General features: G+C 38.0%; 1 protein-coding gene across 11 annotated transcripts in view; it reads right to left on the bottom strand.

The window, feature by feature from the left end:
• LOC109424340 (collagen alpha-1(XVIII) chain) overlaps nt 1-16,172 on the bottom strand; it is a 1,002,865-nt gene that overhangs the window by 943,751 nt on the left and 42,942 nt on the right. For all 11 annotated transcript variants that reach the window (XM_062854154.1, XM_062854161.1, XM_062854156.1 and 8 more), the window contains exon 2: nt 12,558-12,971. In XM_062854154.1, coding sequence (XP_062710138.1) covers nt 12,558-12,562 — 5 coding nt within the window. In that variant the 5' untranslated portion in view covers nt 12,563-12,971. The remainder of the gene's footprint in view (nt 1-12,557; nt 12,972-16,172) is intronic.

Genomic DNA, 16,172 nt, shown 5'->3' with positions numbered 1-16,172 from the left:
CTCATAAAAACTCATAAACTCATAAAAACTTCAGGAGGAACTTCCTGGAGAAATTCTTGGAGGAACTTTCGGAGGAATTTACGGAATTCATAGCCAACAGCATTTCAGTATTAGTTCAGAATGATGTATTTTGAAAATAACGATGTTTGAGATGCGGAATGACGGTATTGAACCATTTTCAAAACTTGGCCCCGGAACTGGGTTCCGGAAAATCTGTATACCGATTCCATAATGGCCAAATGTATCCTAAGTGGCCAATCATTATGATAAAATGCCATAATTTTCAAAATCATGATGTTTGATATGCCGCGTGATGGTGTTTGTTTATTTTCGAAAATTGGACCCCGGAACCACCGGAACCGATTCCCGGGAAATCCGGAATACCGGTTCCAAAATGGCCAACAGTATTTCAGTTAACGCAATATTAGTCCAGAATGATGTATTTTGAAAATCATGATGTTTGAGATACCGCATGCCGGTATTGAACCATTTTCAAAACTTGGCCCCGGAACTGGGTTCCGGCAAATCTGTATACCGATTCCATAATGGCCAAATGTATCCTAAGTGGCCAATCATTACGATAAAATGCCATAATTTTCAAAATCATGAAGTTTGATATGTCGCATGATGCTGTTTGTTTACTTTCGAAAATTGGATCCCAGAGCCACCGGAACCGATTCCCGGGAAATCCAAAATACCGGTTCCAAAATGGCCACCAGTATTTCAGACAACGCCAAAACAGCACAGAATGATGCATCTTGTAAAACCACGAAGTTTGAGGTGTCGCATGATGGTATTGAATCATATTCAAAAATTGACCCCGGAACCGGTTCCCCGGAACATCCGTAAAACGGTTTCCAAGGCACGTAGTGACCGGGATGGACTTCTAGACAATTTTTTCTATCATTCTAGTACACTTAGGTCTGAAAACTGAACGGCTCTCATATCGAAAATTTATTTTTTCCAAAATGGCCAAATCGAATGACCCATTTTGATTCCGGAATAACTCCGGAACCAGGTGGCCATTCCAACAATCCCTAGCAAATCCTCAAATTAGAAGGATATCCGCTTATTGTGTCAAAATTTGGTCGAAAAATATTGAAAAACAAAAAAGTTATAATGAAAAAAGTATTTTTTCGCACTCTCGTTAGGGGGGGTTGGTAACGGAAGGGTTAAAATGGCTAATCAATAGCAAAATATACAATCATAGCAAATCTTGTCATTGATATGTTATTCATGAATAATGCTAAATAACACATCAATAACAAAAATTACTATCATGGTAAAGCTTGCAATTTAGCACCTTTTATAATGATTTGTATAAAATATCAAAACAATAACATAATTTACATTCCTAGCTAAATTTGCCATTATTTTGATATTGTGCGAAATTATTTATAAACATTAGGCACCATAACATAGTTTACTCTTAACCTTCCGTAACTCGCGCGGTTGACTACCTGCGTCAGCACCGCGCTAATGCTGAGTACAAAAAGCGAAATTTTTTCAACGTGTTGTACAAAATACAACAGCGCGATCGCTCGAGGGTTAATATACCATTACCTATTATATTGTATATTTCAAGCATAACGGTGGCTACGTTCATCAAAGTGAATTTGATTTTTAAGTTCGTTTCGTTTTGAGTTTTTAATTTCCACAAAATAAAACTGTTTTTACATTGATTGATGAACTTAAATTTTATTGAAGGAAAAAAAGAAATAGCTCATTTTTTTTTCTTCTGCAACTTTGAAATAATAACTGAATCTACCATTGGGCTTCGTGGCCGTGCGGTTAGCGGCGTCAGTCGTCTAGGCGTTTCGTAAGCCTCGGAGTGCGGGTTCGATTCCCGCTCCAGTCGGGGAAAACCTTTCGTCGAACGGAAAATTCTCCATTGGGCCACTGGGTGTTCAGTGTGTTGTCCGTTGTCTCGTGTATGTAATGTTCAGTCTGTGCAGCCTGTGGCTGAAGACGGTGTAGTGTCTTTTTTTTTTTTAATTGAATTTGAACAACTATTTTGATCGCCACATAAATAGCTGAATTTGTTCTAATTCTGTTATCAATAACTCAAGAATGTCATATTTTGTTATTCACCGATAACAGTTAATTTGGATCTTATGTTGTTATCAATATCTCAATAATAACTTATTTTGTTCTTCAATTTAATCCGCATGCTTTACCATTACTTTGTTATTACAATGGCAAAATAAATTATTTTTATGTTTTTCTGCTACCAAAATTTTGTTATTATTTTTGTTATTTTAACACGTATTTTAAACAAACAAATAACACATTTTGCCATTCAAACATTCTGTTTTAAAGGTAAAATTTGCCATTCTTTTGCCATTAAGCTCTACGCGGGTTGTCATTATTGTTGCGCGATGGTTGAATTTTGATTCACTGTCCTTGGAATATCCATAGAATTTCCTGATAAACTTGCAGGGAATGGTTTCAAAGACTATTCTGTCAGAACACGTAGACATGAAAGACATTTTCAATGCTAGGAATTTCTAGAAAAAATGTCTACGTCTAGTCACGTTTAATGTTACTGTGCTAACATAAAATGTACTTGTTTCCATGGGTATCTAGATAACACGGCACTGTTCAGACGTCAACGTGGATTGGTGCATACTGTGAGTAAGCATTTTTTCGTTTGCAAGTTTTTGTTGGAGAGAGCATACTTTTATCACGCAAAACAACCGGAGTGAGAGTGACTGCAAGGAAAACATCACATGCTGCTTTATCCGGATAATATCGTGGTGTGATAGATCGTAACTCGCGAGGGTGAGGGAATATTTTGATACCTCATTACACAACTCGAAGGGGGAATCTTATCATCACTTTTGTAGAATCATGTAGCAAATATTGATAAAAATTTATTAATTGAATAGTTTCCAGTAGGACTTCTCATAGCTTCCATATTAAAAACTGATTCAGGAATGGACTGATTTGTAATCAATGAGCATTGAGTGTCACGGCAAATAATAATGACAATTATAACATTTTTTGCAATTTCTCATCGTAATAGGCTGTTTTATCTCATGCAATTCTGACAGGAAAAGGCCTAATTTCCCACACCAAATAAACAGTGCTGTAATGGTTCATTACAGCACTGATTTGCGTTGCGTAACACAGCGTAACAAAAATTAACTTTTGGTCTGTCTCAAGAGCAAACTTATGTGTCTCTGACAGATTTTGGGCCACTGAATTCGAATCCGGGCTTTGATTTGCTCCAGCACGTCACAATTTTGAGCTATACCTCAATTTATAGGGCAAAATGAGCGATTTTGGGCTTTTTTGACTGCAAGCCAATAAGCGTGGAAATATTTTTTTTAACCAATCAAAGGATAAATTGGTCAATTAACATCTAAATTAACGACTCATGCAAAATATTTCGTTTTACTAAATCGAATTTTATAGTTTTAAGCGATTTATGTTAGGTACGATATTTCCCATACAAGTCACCCTCCAAAAGTTGCATGCAAGTTTACATACTGCCATAAAATGCTTAAATCTATCAAATTTGATGTAGTAAAACGAAATATTTTGCAGGAGTCATTAATTTAGATGTTAATTGACCAATTTATCCTTTGATTGCTTAAAAAATATATTTCCATGCTTAATGGTATGCAGTCAAAAAAGCCCAAAATCGCATATTTTTCCCTATAAATTGAGGTATAGCGCAAAATTGTGACGTGCTGAAGCAAATCTGAGCCCGGATTCGGATTCAGCGGCCCAAAATCTGTCAGAGACACATAAGTTTGCCCTTGAGACAAAAAAATGTTGCGCTGTGTAATGAACCATTACAGCACTGTTTTCAGTTTTGATCAACTTCCTGATGCTTTCTGGACGCAGTTTTGAAACGTTGTGACAAATACACAGTATAACCTGCTATGATCAGATTTTCTTAAGCAAGGCTATGAACATCAGTATGCAGTTTGATGAAAAAGTTTTGTTAAAACTAACCTCAAGCGGTAATTAATGAAATTGCAAAAAACGTTGTACCCAACTCGGTGCAGAACTCGATTTTTACAACACTCGTCGTAATTATCCAAATCGGCATGCCTCGTTGGATAAATGTACGACTCGTGCTGTAAAAATCTTCATTCTGCACCTTGTTGCGTAAACTACTATTAATACACAAGAGGACCAATGTAAACCGCTCATGGACCATCTAACTTTCCACCTAAGCCCCACTAAATCCCTCCGAATGAGCGGACGTAAATTGTGTCTCCATAGTGGCGAAATGATTGTAAACAAACATCGTTCGTTCGCCCTTCCACTTGATACCTACGAAGTCGGCAAACGGGGCAGCCAGCGCCAGCGTGTCCAGCCCAGCCACGTGTTCCATATTAAGAAGCTTACGCTCCGGTCAATCGGCAAATCGCCAAGCACAACATCCACGTACCTAGCACTTCTCCGACATCAACGCGTCCCCGATGCAATGAACGGAGGGTGGAATATTTAGTAGGTGCTGCTGAGCGGCCCACTATTATCATAACGCACGCCACCTAGTGGCGCCCCCCAAATCGGAAGACATAACCATTTTTTCCGGACAGCGAAGCCTTTCCGGAATCCTGATGACCGAGCACTTGGCGCGTAGTTGTTTTCGTAGCTGCCGTCTTCGTCGTCGTCGTCATCGTTTTGGTCGTCAGTGGCGTTTTATTGTCATGTCCCCGGAGTGGTGTATCGTCATTGTTAAGAAATATGGCTAATGACCTGGAAAGTTTCGTTGGGTGGTCGTCCTGCGCAGCTGGTGGCGGACGACGACGGGATCCAGCGGGAGCCAAACTCGAGTGGTTGGTCCTTTTCCGTTGGGGGCGACTGCTGCCAATCGAGCTTAAACAGTGGTTTCCAACCGATGATGATGAGAAGACTTTTGTTATGGAATATTTTGGCAGCTCTGCAGAGTGATACTTTCTAAAATCTTCATTTTTAAAATACGGGCTTGACGATCTAGTCAGAAGTCGACAAGTTGATAACTACTGAACCAAATGCTGATGCGGTAGGCTTCCCCAACGTCAACCCAAAGTCAAGAAGGTTGCTACTGCTGCTGGTGCTTAATCCGCATGAAGCGGAGCAAAGTGGCATTAAATGGCAGTCCGGGACCCCTCCTACCTAGTACTGCTGGCTGTGCAGGGGCATTCGACATAGAGGGGGACTGTTTTTCCGCTTTTAATTATTGATGGCTAATTCGTTCGCCGCCGGTCCTTGGAGCTGCTAAGTGCCGTGGAATAAATCAATTTTATGACTTTCCCAATAAATCGTCGTCTTCCAGAGCTGGAGGGTGAGGAAAGTTGCTTCACAATGTTCCGGGAAACCGAAAGTTGAACTAGAAGCCTCGAAGTTGACTGTCGCTCGGGCCAACAGCTGGAGCCCGGGCACTCACAGCACAGATGCCTTATCCTTGAGTGCATTTGTTCGAAAATAGCACTCTGATTCATTATATTCCTGTGCTTCTAGGTCGGATGACAAATTGGATGGATTGCTGCTGTTGCATTCCGATTTTTCCACCTCATGTAGCACAGAATTTGCATATTTAATAGCACCACTAGCTTGACTCTTACTCATAGAGCATTCCGTCATCCGAGCGCCACTGCAGTGCGGTGTTAATCTAAAGTGCGAACAGCAGTTTCGTCGTCATCGCCATCGCCACACGTATGATGATTGCATTCAAATGATCGATCTCCTGTGAAAGGGTGAGGATAGCCCTTGATTACTCACTTGACACTGACTGACTGTATCTCGCTGGATGGCTGGCTGAATGGCTGGCTGGGTGCTTGCTGGAGGATCATTGTGACTCAATTTATGTCAAAACGCTCAGCGCTGTTTCACTCGTCACTCGTGAATCTAGGGGAGCTGGGACAATGAAGGACCCCTGGTATTATTCCTGTATTTCTAGTTGAAATCTGTTTTAATAGGCGACCTTCCACAGAGAATCAATAGCCCATGCTCTGAGACAGTAGTTCAACGTAGAACTTTAGATAAAGAGCGTGAAATGGCTAACTTCCTCAAATTTTAGGTTATTGGAAACACTTCAGTTACTATTTATTGAAGCTAAGGGAGCTACCGATTTTACATGGGAAGACAAATGAAGAGTGGATTTCAGGTTTAAGGGACTCACAATTGGTTAAAATACCCTCGTTCGAGAAAGCGATAGGAAACGGTCAGAAGGGGTAGGTGGGGCATAACGAACACCGTGTATTTTCAAAACAAACTGCTTGATTGTAGCTTAAATATCTCAAATCCAATGAAGTGATGACGAAACATTGGTCTGAAAAGTCGTTTACTTTGTAAAAATAATCAAAATGCGTGAAGTATTGATGTACTGGAGAAATATTGTAAGTATCAGCTGACCTAAAATGAGGTTTTTGGAATCGAAGTTTTAACAAAAAATTTTTTGGAGTTGCCTCTAGTATTCCTCTCGAAATTTCTCCAAGTAATCCTCTAGTAATTTCTGCATGGAGTCTTTTAGAAATCCCTTGGAGAATTTTGTTGGTAAATCTTCCTTTTTTCTCCAAATATTTTGATCTGTATTAACGAGATTTTTAGCCCTAGGCCAGTTCATCTCGGGAGCCACGCTTTACTTCCCTTCCGAAGGAAGAACTCACATTTTTGTAAGTTTGTCGGGAGTGGGATTCGATCCCAGGTCCTCGGCGTAATAGCCAAGTGTTCTAACCATCACACCAGATCCGCTCCACATTTTATGTTTTTAAATACGCCCATGGATTCCCCCAGGAACTTTGTTAGAAAAAAAAATCCAGAAATTAAATGTACGGATTTCTCAAAGCATTCCTCTAAAAATGCATATCTCAAGAGATTATGATAGGAATTTTATCAGGATTTTTCATAGAAGTTTCTTCAGTTATTTCGACATGAATTTCTTCGGGAATTTGTTTAGAGATGTCTTCTCAAGGAATTCGTCAAGATTTTTAGTAGATGTTTCATGGAACTTTTAGTGCCCCTTACCCTGGAGCTCCTAAAACTCCCCAGAACCCTGAAATGCTCTGGTTCCTTTTAACCATCTTTGAAACCCCTCATATGAAATCTTTTTGATACCCCTACAACTCCCCTTTAACGCTCGTGAAACGCTTAGATACACTTATAAGCGCCTCCAAAACCTTCTTAAATCCATTTAAAATCTCTAGAAATATCCCTAAAACAGGGGATGGGACCATTCATTTGCAAAGAGTTACATTCAAAACAATGTATGGATGAATTTAACAATGTAGTTTTATATGAAAGTTTGCCGAATAACATTAGGGTCGCACACGCATACCAAAGTCGTGAGCGAGCTGTGAAGGCAACTCTCCACGTGGTGAATGTAAATCCTCACAGAACCCCCTGAAACATTCTGAAAAGCCTCTGAAATGTTGTGAATTTCCCCCTCAAACCTACCTGACCTCAAATCCCCCTGAAATGTCAATGAAATACCATGGAACCCTCTGAAAACTTCCCTCCCTTATTTTCTTCAGGATCTAAAAAAATGACCAATATGCTCAACTTATTTTTTTTTATTCACCACCTTACAATTTTTGACAAGTTCAGGCCCCTTCACGGACCACTCTGCCTTGAGATTCAAAATATTTTTTGACACGTTCATTTAAACAGTTACAAATGTTTAAAAGATAAGGAACGTCCTACTGATAACTTCAAATCCGCCTCTAAAATTCCCTAAAACAACATTATACTCCTTGAAAAGGTTCCAAAATCCTCAGAATCTTGTTTGAAACTCCCTGAAATCTGACACGAATGCACTGTGGTGTAAAGTATCACTTATTAAATAAAACAACTCCATGAAGCACCCTGATGCACCCCGTGAAAAAAAAATCAACTACTTTATTGTCCTATGCAGCGTCCTTGAATCTCTTGCAACACATTTGTATACCTCATTAAATCTCCGACACCTCTTTGAAACCTCTAGAAATGTCTCCTGTACTAATTTCAAATACTCCCGAGAACCTCTATTAGATCCCCTCCTGGAGTAACCATTTGCTCTTCCCTCTAAGTATCCTTCTTTTTGTCAGAGTTCCTGCAGCGATTTATCTTACAGACCTTCTCGAGATGCTTGCCAGGGTTTCTCTCGGTATTCGCATTAGAAATTCTCCTGGGATTTATACAGCCTGTCTGTACTTCAGTAATGCCTTGAATATATTACTGCCCGCCGTTTCTCTTAAAAAAAATCCCGGGATTTCTTTCAAAAGATTTCCCAGAATTACTTACTCAAAGGATTTATTTAAAAGTTCCTTCCGGGAATTCCACTGGAGTTCCCACAAGGTTTTTATAGGGAGTTCGTCAAGGGACATATTCTGGTATTAACTGTTAACTTTTGACAGAATTTTAAAGATTTCTTTCTTCTTACTTTCCCCAATGAAATGCTGACAAATCCACGAGGTTCTCCAGAATCCTGAGCAAACTTTTGGACTGAAATTAAGAACTACAAGAATAAATTATTGGTGATATCTGAAGAGAAGTTTCTGGAGAAATTCTTGCTTTATTACCAGGAAATCGTGGAAGGAACTTTTGAAGAAATCTCGGAAGGAACTACGGGTGGAACCCCCGAAAGCAGTGGTGTCATCGAGGTTACTCCAAGTTACTCACTGAGTGATCAAAAATAATTCATTCATAAGAATTGTTCAGGGATTTCTTTGGAAATTCAACAAGCTATTCCTCCAACATTTCTCAAATGATTAATTTGGAAAATATTCTATAGATTACTTCAGAATATTCAACATGAATTTCTACAAAAATGCTTAAGGATTTCTATGGAGGGATTCTTCAAGAAAATTCTCAGTGGTTTTATTTAAAGCATCCATGAATTTCTTAACGAATTCCTACTGCGACCTTCCAGAGAATCTTTAAAAAATCAGCCAGGGATTCCTCTGAGAAAATTCTCCCAGGGATTGTTTTAAAAACTCATCCAATCCCTTAGAATTTCTCGAATTTCTTCCAGAAATATATCAAAGAACTCCTTTACAAATTCTCCCATGCATTTCTTCCAAAATTTGATTAAAATGGATTCCTTTAAGAAAATTTGCCAAGAACTCTTACATAAAGTTCATCAGAGTTTCTTTCAGAAACTCATCTATAGAGTCCTACTGAAATGTATCCAAGAGTTCTTCTTGGAAATTTGCCATATGTTCCCTCACAAATTCATAAATGGGTACTTTCAGAAATTCTTCCAGCGTTCCGTCCAGAAAAGCAAATGTACACAATATCTGCAAAAATGTTCCCAAAATTTCCTTCAGAATTGCTTTCAGAGATTCTTTAGGATAATTCTCCGGGTATTAATTAGGAATTTTGTTCAAAGTACGGTTTAGAAATACTTTCAGGAACTCACTCCAGAGATTCCTTCAGAAATTCCTTAATAGGTTCCTTCAGACATTGCACCAAAGATTTCTTCAAGAAATCTTATAAAAATGCTTCTTGATTTTCTTCATAAACAGTTCCTAAATTGAATTCTTAATAAAAATAAAACTTTCTTCAGATATTCCCTTAAAAATTCAGAAATTTCTCCTAGAATGAAGATTTTTATGAATCCCTTTCAAAACTCATTCAGGAATTACTTAATGAATTCTATATAATGTTTTTTGTAATAAAACTATAGTAATCTTTCGGAGATTTCTTTAGGAATTGCTTAAGAGATCCCAATTAAAGTTCCCGCAAGATTGTCTCCAGGAATATCTTCAGAGAATGAGTGTAATAAGTTTCGTACCTTTTAATTCCGCCCTATGTTGCTTATCCTTTGACAGATACGCGTATTTCGACTACCACTTGTAATCTTCCTCAGTGTCAGTTATCCACAAGTGGTAGTCGAAATACGCGTATCTGTCAAAGGATAAGCAACATAGGGCAGAATTAAAAGGTACGAAACTGATTACACTCATTCCAAGAGGGTATTCTGCTTAGAGGATTCAAAAAGTCGGTACAAGAATATCTTCAGAGATTTATGCAGAAAATCATGTGAAAGATTATTAACAATAATTTTCAGTGATTTCAGTAGGAGTTTCTTCAGAGATACTTGCCGAAATTGATTCCTTCATGAGTTCCACCTTGCATTGCTTCATACATTTTACAAAACTTTTTCAATTTTTATTATGGATTTTTTTTTCTGGTGGAAATTTTTTTTGGTTTTCCGAACAAAAAGTTAATGTTTAAAAATAGTTTTTGTAAAAATGAAAAACATTTTCCAACAGTAAAAAAAAACTCAGAGATACCTTCATTCTTTCTCTAAATGTGTGTGAAAGTCAATTATGAAAATATAGAAAAATGAGGAAATGCATCCAGTTTCGCCTTAAGAATGCCATGACAAACTCGTGGATGAAATTTGCAAGTGATTTGAAGGAAAAATCCTGAAAAACATTCGAAATGAATTTACGGAGAAGGTTTGGGAAATAAATCGTGAGGAGATTTACAAAAGACATCCTGAAACTTCCTTTTGCATCACGTTGGGAACAGATCGCTGGCGTAGTGTACGGTTTGGGTTAAAAAATTACCCTGATGCCAAATAAGGGTTAAGGAAATTTTGAAGGAAGCCAAAAAGTAATATCTGAAAGATTCTCAAAAAGCATTCAGCAGAAATTTCTGTAAAAAACATAAGACAAAAGCAATAGAAGAATTCTTGGAAGAAGCCCTGAGTTAATTTCTGAATGGAGCTCTTGTGAATTTCCTGACGGAATTTTCAGAAGAACTCCTTGGGATGCCTTTCGAGATATTGTTAAAATAATTGCTACTACAATTCCTAAACGTCAGAAGCAATTTCTACAGAAAATGCTTCAGAAATTTTAGAAAAAAAAACAAACTGAAGAAGTTCTTGAGGGAATCAGTGAGTGAATTTCTGAAGGAATAGAATTCTTTGAAGGAATTGCTAAATAAAATTTCTGAAAATAGTGGAGAACCTTCATCAAGTATTTTAATTAGAATTTTTTTAAAAACCTTGATTAATCCACCTAGTGGTTCTAGTCCCCTCATTCTATTGTTTATTTATACCTCATAAATTTGAAAAGGTGTGATTTTAGGAGCTTGCTTCAATTTTGTCAAGATTTTGTTCTCTTACACATATTTTTTACATGCATTTTCACTGTTTCTTACCACTTCCTGTGAGATACCCGGAACCAGTTCCAAGACTGTATCTATTGTCTCAAATATGGTCTGAGACTAGTTTCTTGCTAACTGTTCAACAGGTTTTCTGAAAAGCCGAAAATTGATGTGCATGCATGGATTTCGTTCATTTTACATTTTGGACATACACAACGGGTTCTGGAACACTACAGGTAGTCTCTAATGCGATCAGAGGCTGTGTTTTTGCAAACCGTTCATCAGGTCATAAAAAAAAAACCGCGATTTAATGTGTCGCATGCATGGGTTTGGCTCCAATATGCCGGCGGGACATCCGGAACCTGTTCCAGAAAACTACCGGTAGGCTCTGCTGTGATCTAAAGCTATTTTCCTGCTTACCGTTCACTAGGTTATCGAAAAAGCCGCTATTTGGTGTGTCGCATGCATGGGTTTGGTTCCCATCTACATTTGACCACTTCCGGCGGGACACACGGAACCGGTTCTGGAATACTACTGGTTTTCCTAAATATGGTCTGATTCCATTTTATTGCCAACCATTCATCAGGTTATCTAAAGAGCCGCGATTTGATGTGTCGCATGCATGGGTTTGGTTCAACTTTATATTTGGCCACTTCCGGTGGGGCAACCGGAACCGGTTTCGGAACACTACCGGTAGTCTCTGCTGGATCAAAGGCTATCTGCCTGCTCACTGTTCATCAGGTTATAGAAAAAGCCGTTATTTGATGTGTCGCATGCATGGATTTGGCTCACTTTTATATTTTGCCACTTCCGGCGAGACATCCGGAACCGATTCCGGAACATTACCAGTTCAGATATGGCCTGAGACTATTTTTCTGCTTACCGTTCATCAGGTTATCAGAAAAGCACATAAATTTCCTAGTTTAATCTTTATTGTAAAGATACAAAAAAAATTTAATAAATCCATAAATGATGTGACTATTTTAACGACGGTCCCTTTCACAAAAATGCAAAAAAAAAAAAAGAAATATGAGAATTTTGTTAAACAAATTTAATCTATAACTTGATTTTTAATTTTCTATTGCATTTTATGAGCCGAACGAAATCTTGTTAAATCTATGGCTTTTAAAACAACCGATTATGCTAGCTTTAACGACAGAAAAAACCCTGTTTACACAAAAAAAAGTATATATTTCATCATCCGAACAATCGACCGTATATTTTATTTTATTCCTCATTTGACATTTATCACCGTCTTATGGCCGACATAGATTCCCCAAGTTACTTTTTATTGCCATTTTTTTTCCACCACTCACCCGCAAGATTAACGGCTCTAAGCCAGCAGCGTCAGTGGTGGCTCCTCTCAGTACGTAAGAACTCTGATGCTGTTTATTGCTATGATTTTTATGACATGCGATCATAGCTTCAGTTACTACTATACGAATGTTGCAATCGAGCAAAATAAAGAATCCCACGATACATATGTGTATGAATTGCATTGCAATCGAGAGTTGTGTACTTACTTCATTGCTGCTGCTGGTGGTGCATTTACGTGGGCGCTTCCTTCGGAGAGTCGTCGTCGTCAATCAGCAGCCAGGCGATTAGTCAGCTGGCGCCCCGTCACTCTTTCTCTGACTGAGGACGGGCCAGATAAGCTCCCCCTGGTCGATTCGCCTTCAATTCGCCGATAACGACGGAACAAATCGCGCGTTCTTCGTGGATTCCCACACACGTACGCGGATTGAACTCGAAATCACACTCACTGGCTTCTTCTACTGTGGCAGCTTTTTCCCCGCACAACCAGGATGATTGATGGTTTGTTGTGGGTGGTGAACGAAATTTATTTTCTTCTGCTTCCCAGTGCTCGAAAAAACTCGCGCAATCACTTTTGATTCGTATTTATTTGAACTTCTGCCGCTCACTTTATCAATGGTAACCTATTTGAAGCACGGATAGAATACACCACCATTAATGCTTCTTTCAAAATTGATAAGAACTCAATTGGCATCCATTGAAGAATTTATGAATGAATCTCTCAAAATCAAAATCCAAGAAACCCTTGCAAGAATTCCTGAAGAAATTTCTGGACAAACTCCTGGATAAATTCCTCAGAAATTCTGACAATAATCTCAAAGGAGTTCATTAAGAAATTCTTGTATGAATTCCGAGATGAATTCCTGGAGATATTATTGAAGCCATTCCTAGAGGAAATCACGGAAGAATTCCTACAGATATTCTTAGCGGAACTCGTACAGAAATTTCTAGAAGAATTACTTAAGAAAATCTACAAAAAATTCTTGAGAAATTCCTAGAGAAGATCGTAAGGAAATTTATGGAGAATTCATGGGGGCATTTCTAGAGGAATCCATGGAGGTATTTCTAGCGAAATTCCTACAGGCAGTCGTAGAGAAATTTCTGAAAAAAATCTATGAAAATGTCCAGAGGATTTCCCAGAGGAATTCTTGAAGAAATTCGTAGAGGAGATCCTGGAGTAATTCCTAGAAAAAAATCTTCCAGAAATTTATCAAGATTTTGTCAAGATGCACATAAACTTTTCACTCGTCTAAGAAACCTTTTCTCCATAATCAATTTTCATCATTTATTTCACAACACTTTCATCGGTCGTCGTTCACCACAACCGGGACGATACCGGGAGAACCCTATTCAATTTTCTTCTAATACCTAGGAAAAACATGATTCACTGGTCTGCTTTCGGGCTCCCCGATCCTCCCAGCATTTCCGGCACTGTGCAACCACCCCACATCACCACACTAGCAACCAAAAGCCGGCAGGAAAAACAACACTGAAATATATAATCACTGCTCTTTTGCTTTCCTCATCACTTTCAGGGGGGGCCTGCTCTTCTCAGAACACTAATTCCGGCTATTTTTCTGGCTCTTCATGTGCTTTTTTCGCGCCCCGTCCGCCAACCAACCGCAGTAACATCAACACACCCCACCGTTGCGACGATCGTCAGGACCCACTCTACTAGTAGGTAGTCTCTAGTCTCTAGGCCAACCGCTTGCGACCGGGCGATGACGATGATGATGCTTCCCTCTCGGCTGTTATCGCGAAACGCCAAAGCAAAACGATCCGGCAAATGAAACGGCACACGCGGCGCGGTACGTATTAAAATAATAAATGACAAAGATTATTATCCGCGCGCGCGGCGGCGGCAGCAAGGGAAATAAAATCAACACACATTGGCACCCGGGCTTCGCTGGGGCTGGCTGGTTTTTGATGCCGTACCCGTCCCGCGTAGAATGGTTCAAGTGCATTAGAATGGTGGCGGGCTGTTGGGAAAATGATGAATAATCATAAAATAAGATTTAATGGCATTAGAACATCTTCCTTGAGAGTATACTCTTTCCAATTAAAATGTGAAGTATTGTAGAATAATTAAAATGAATCATACGACCTAATTTTGGACACGAATGCCAACTTATTTGGTAAAGTGTCTTTAATAAAATATAATAAAAATACGACCTAATAATCCTTCAAAACCTTTCCTTATTTTTTTCGCAGAGACGATATTTGTCTGTGAAGGTGCTCGTAGAAAAAAAACTTTAATTGACAGAATTCCAAGTAGACGATAAAATCAAAACAATATCATAATTAGATATTACTCAGTGAAGTACTGAAGATCATAATTTGCAGCTATTAGAGATAAAGGTTTAAAAACATATCAAAATGTAGTACGGGGAAGAACATAATAATATCTCATTTAGATATTAAAAGATCAAACTTATATCTAAATTTGATGTGAAGGATGGATTAGAGTGAAAATAAATGTCCGTGATCGGAATCAAACTTCCGACCTCGTGATTCATAACCAGTAAATTTAAGCACTGTTATTATTGGGTTATTGTTGTTATTAGATGGTTGGGAATAAGAATGATAACAAAAATAATAACTGGCTTTGTACCGGAAAATAACTCAACAATTACTGAGTTTATCATTATAAGAACTAATCAAGGACAAAATATATTGAAATGTAGAACAGCCAAATAAGTTATTATCGAGTTATTGATACTGAAGTAGGTTGAAAAAGAGTTACTTAAGAAAAGATCATCATAATTGTAAATTTTGTTCTTATGATTGAAACCAAAACTGTATTATAAGTTTTGTTCTTGGTTTGATCATCAGTAGGTCGGCTCAAGAGGCACGTTCTCCTCCATTTGGGAAATTTGTGCCATCTTGTCCTTATTATAACAAAATGAGGTTTGATCTTATTATAACAAAATGAGTTATTATTTACTTATTTTATGTGACAAAGTTAGATATAATTTTTGTTTTTTAAGCTCTCATTCCCAACAAACCAATAGCAACACTTATCAATATTCTATCTTTAAAGAATTAGATCTTCTCTGACAGAATAAAAAATAAATAAAAAAAAAAACAAAATAACTCATCAATAATGAAATAAGTTATGATTGCAGAATATGCCATTGGGATGTTGTTTTACTTGGGATGCTCAGAAAAACTCATTTTGCTATGATTGCATACCCGAGCAAAGGCAGATAACAAAGTGATATCACTTTGATAATAAACTGTGTTATCGGTGTTATCATTTTGTTATTTTTGTTATCATTTTTTTCAATGGATGATAACCAGATGATAACAAATTTAGTTATCGATAATTTTGGTCTATCGCAATAACATAAAAATGCAAAATGATAACAAAATATGTTATCGACTTCCAAACGCATATTTCAAGGCTTTCCCAAAACTGAGAGTCTGATGAACCTCAAATCTAAAATGATGAACCTCAAATCTAAATTCCGCTTTCCATCTTCAATGCGACTGTAGTACGAAAGCGTAGCCTTCAATTAGGGTAATTGATCTGATCATGGAGGAGTTAAGCACTGGGTTCATGTTTAAACCACAATTGTATCGCCCCCAGCAAACTTATTACATGGATTGAGTTGAAAATAATAAAATCTATCCTTTATCTACGGGAAAATAACGAAATATTGCCACTTTGAGGTTGTTATGAGCATTTTATTCGTTTTTATCCGAAAGAACATAGTGTTCCTAATGTTGCAGTATTTGTTCCTATTGTAGCGGTATCCCATTAAAATCATATGGGATATCGCAATATTAGGAACACTACCGCAACAATAGGAACACAGCAGCCA

The sequence above is a fragment of the Aedes albopictus genome, chromosome 2 (genome assembly GCF_035046485.1).
Source record: "Aedes albopictus strain Foshan chromosome 2, AalbF5, whole genome shotgun sequence".
NCBI lineage: Eukaryota > Metazoa > Arthropoda > Insecta > Diptera > Culicidae > Aedes > Aedes albopictus.
Note: the sequence above shows the minus strand (reverse complement) of the source record. Positions and strands in the feature narration are given on the sequence as shown.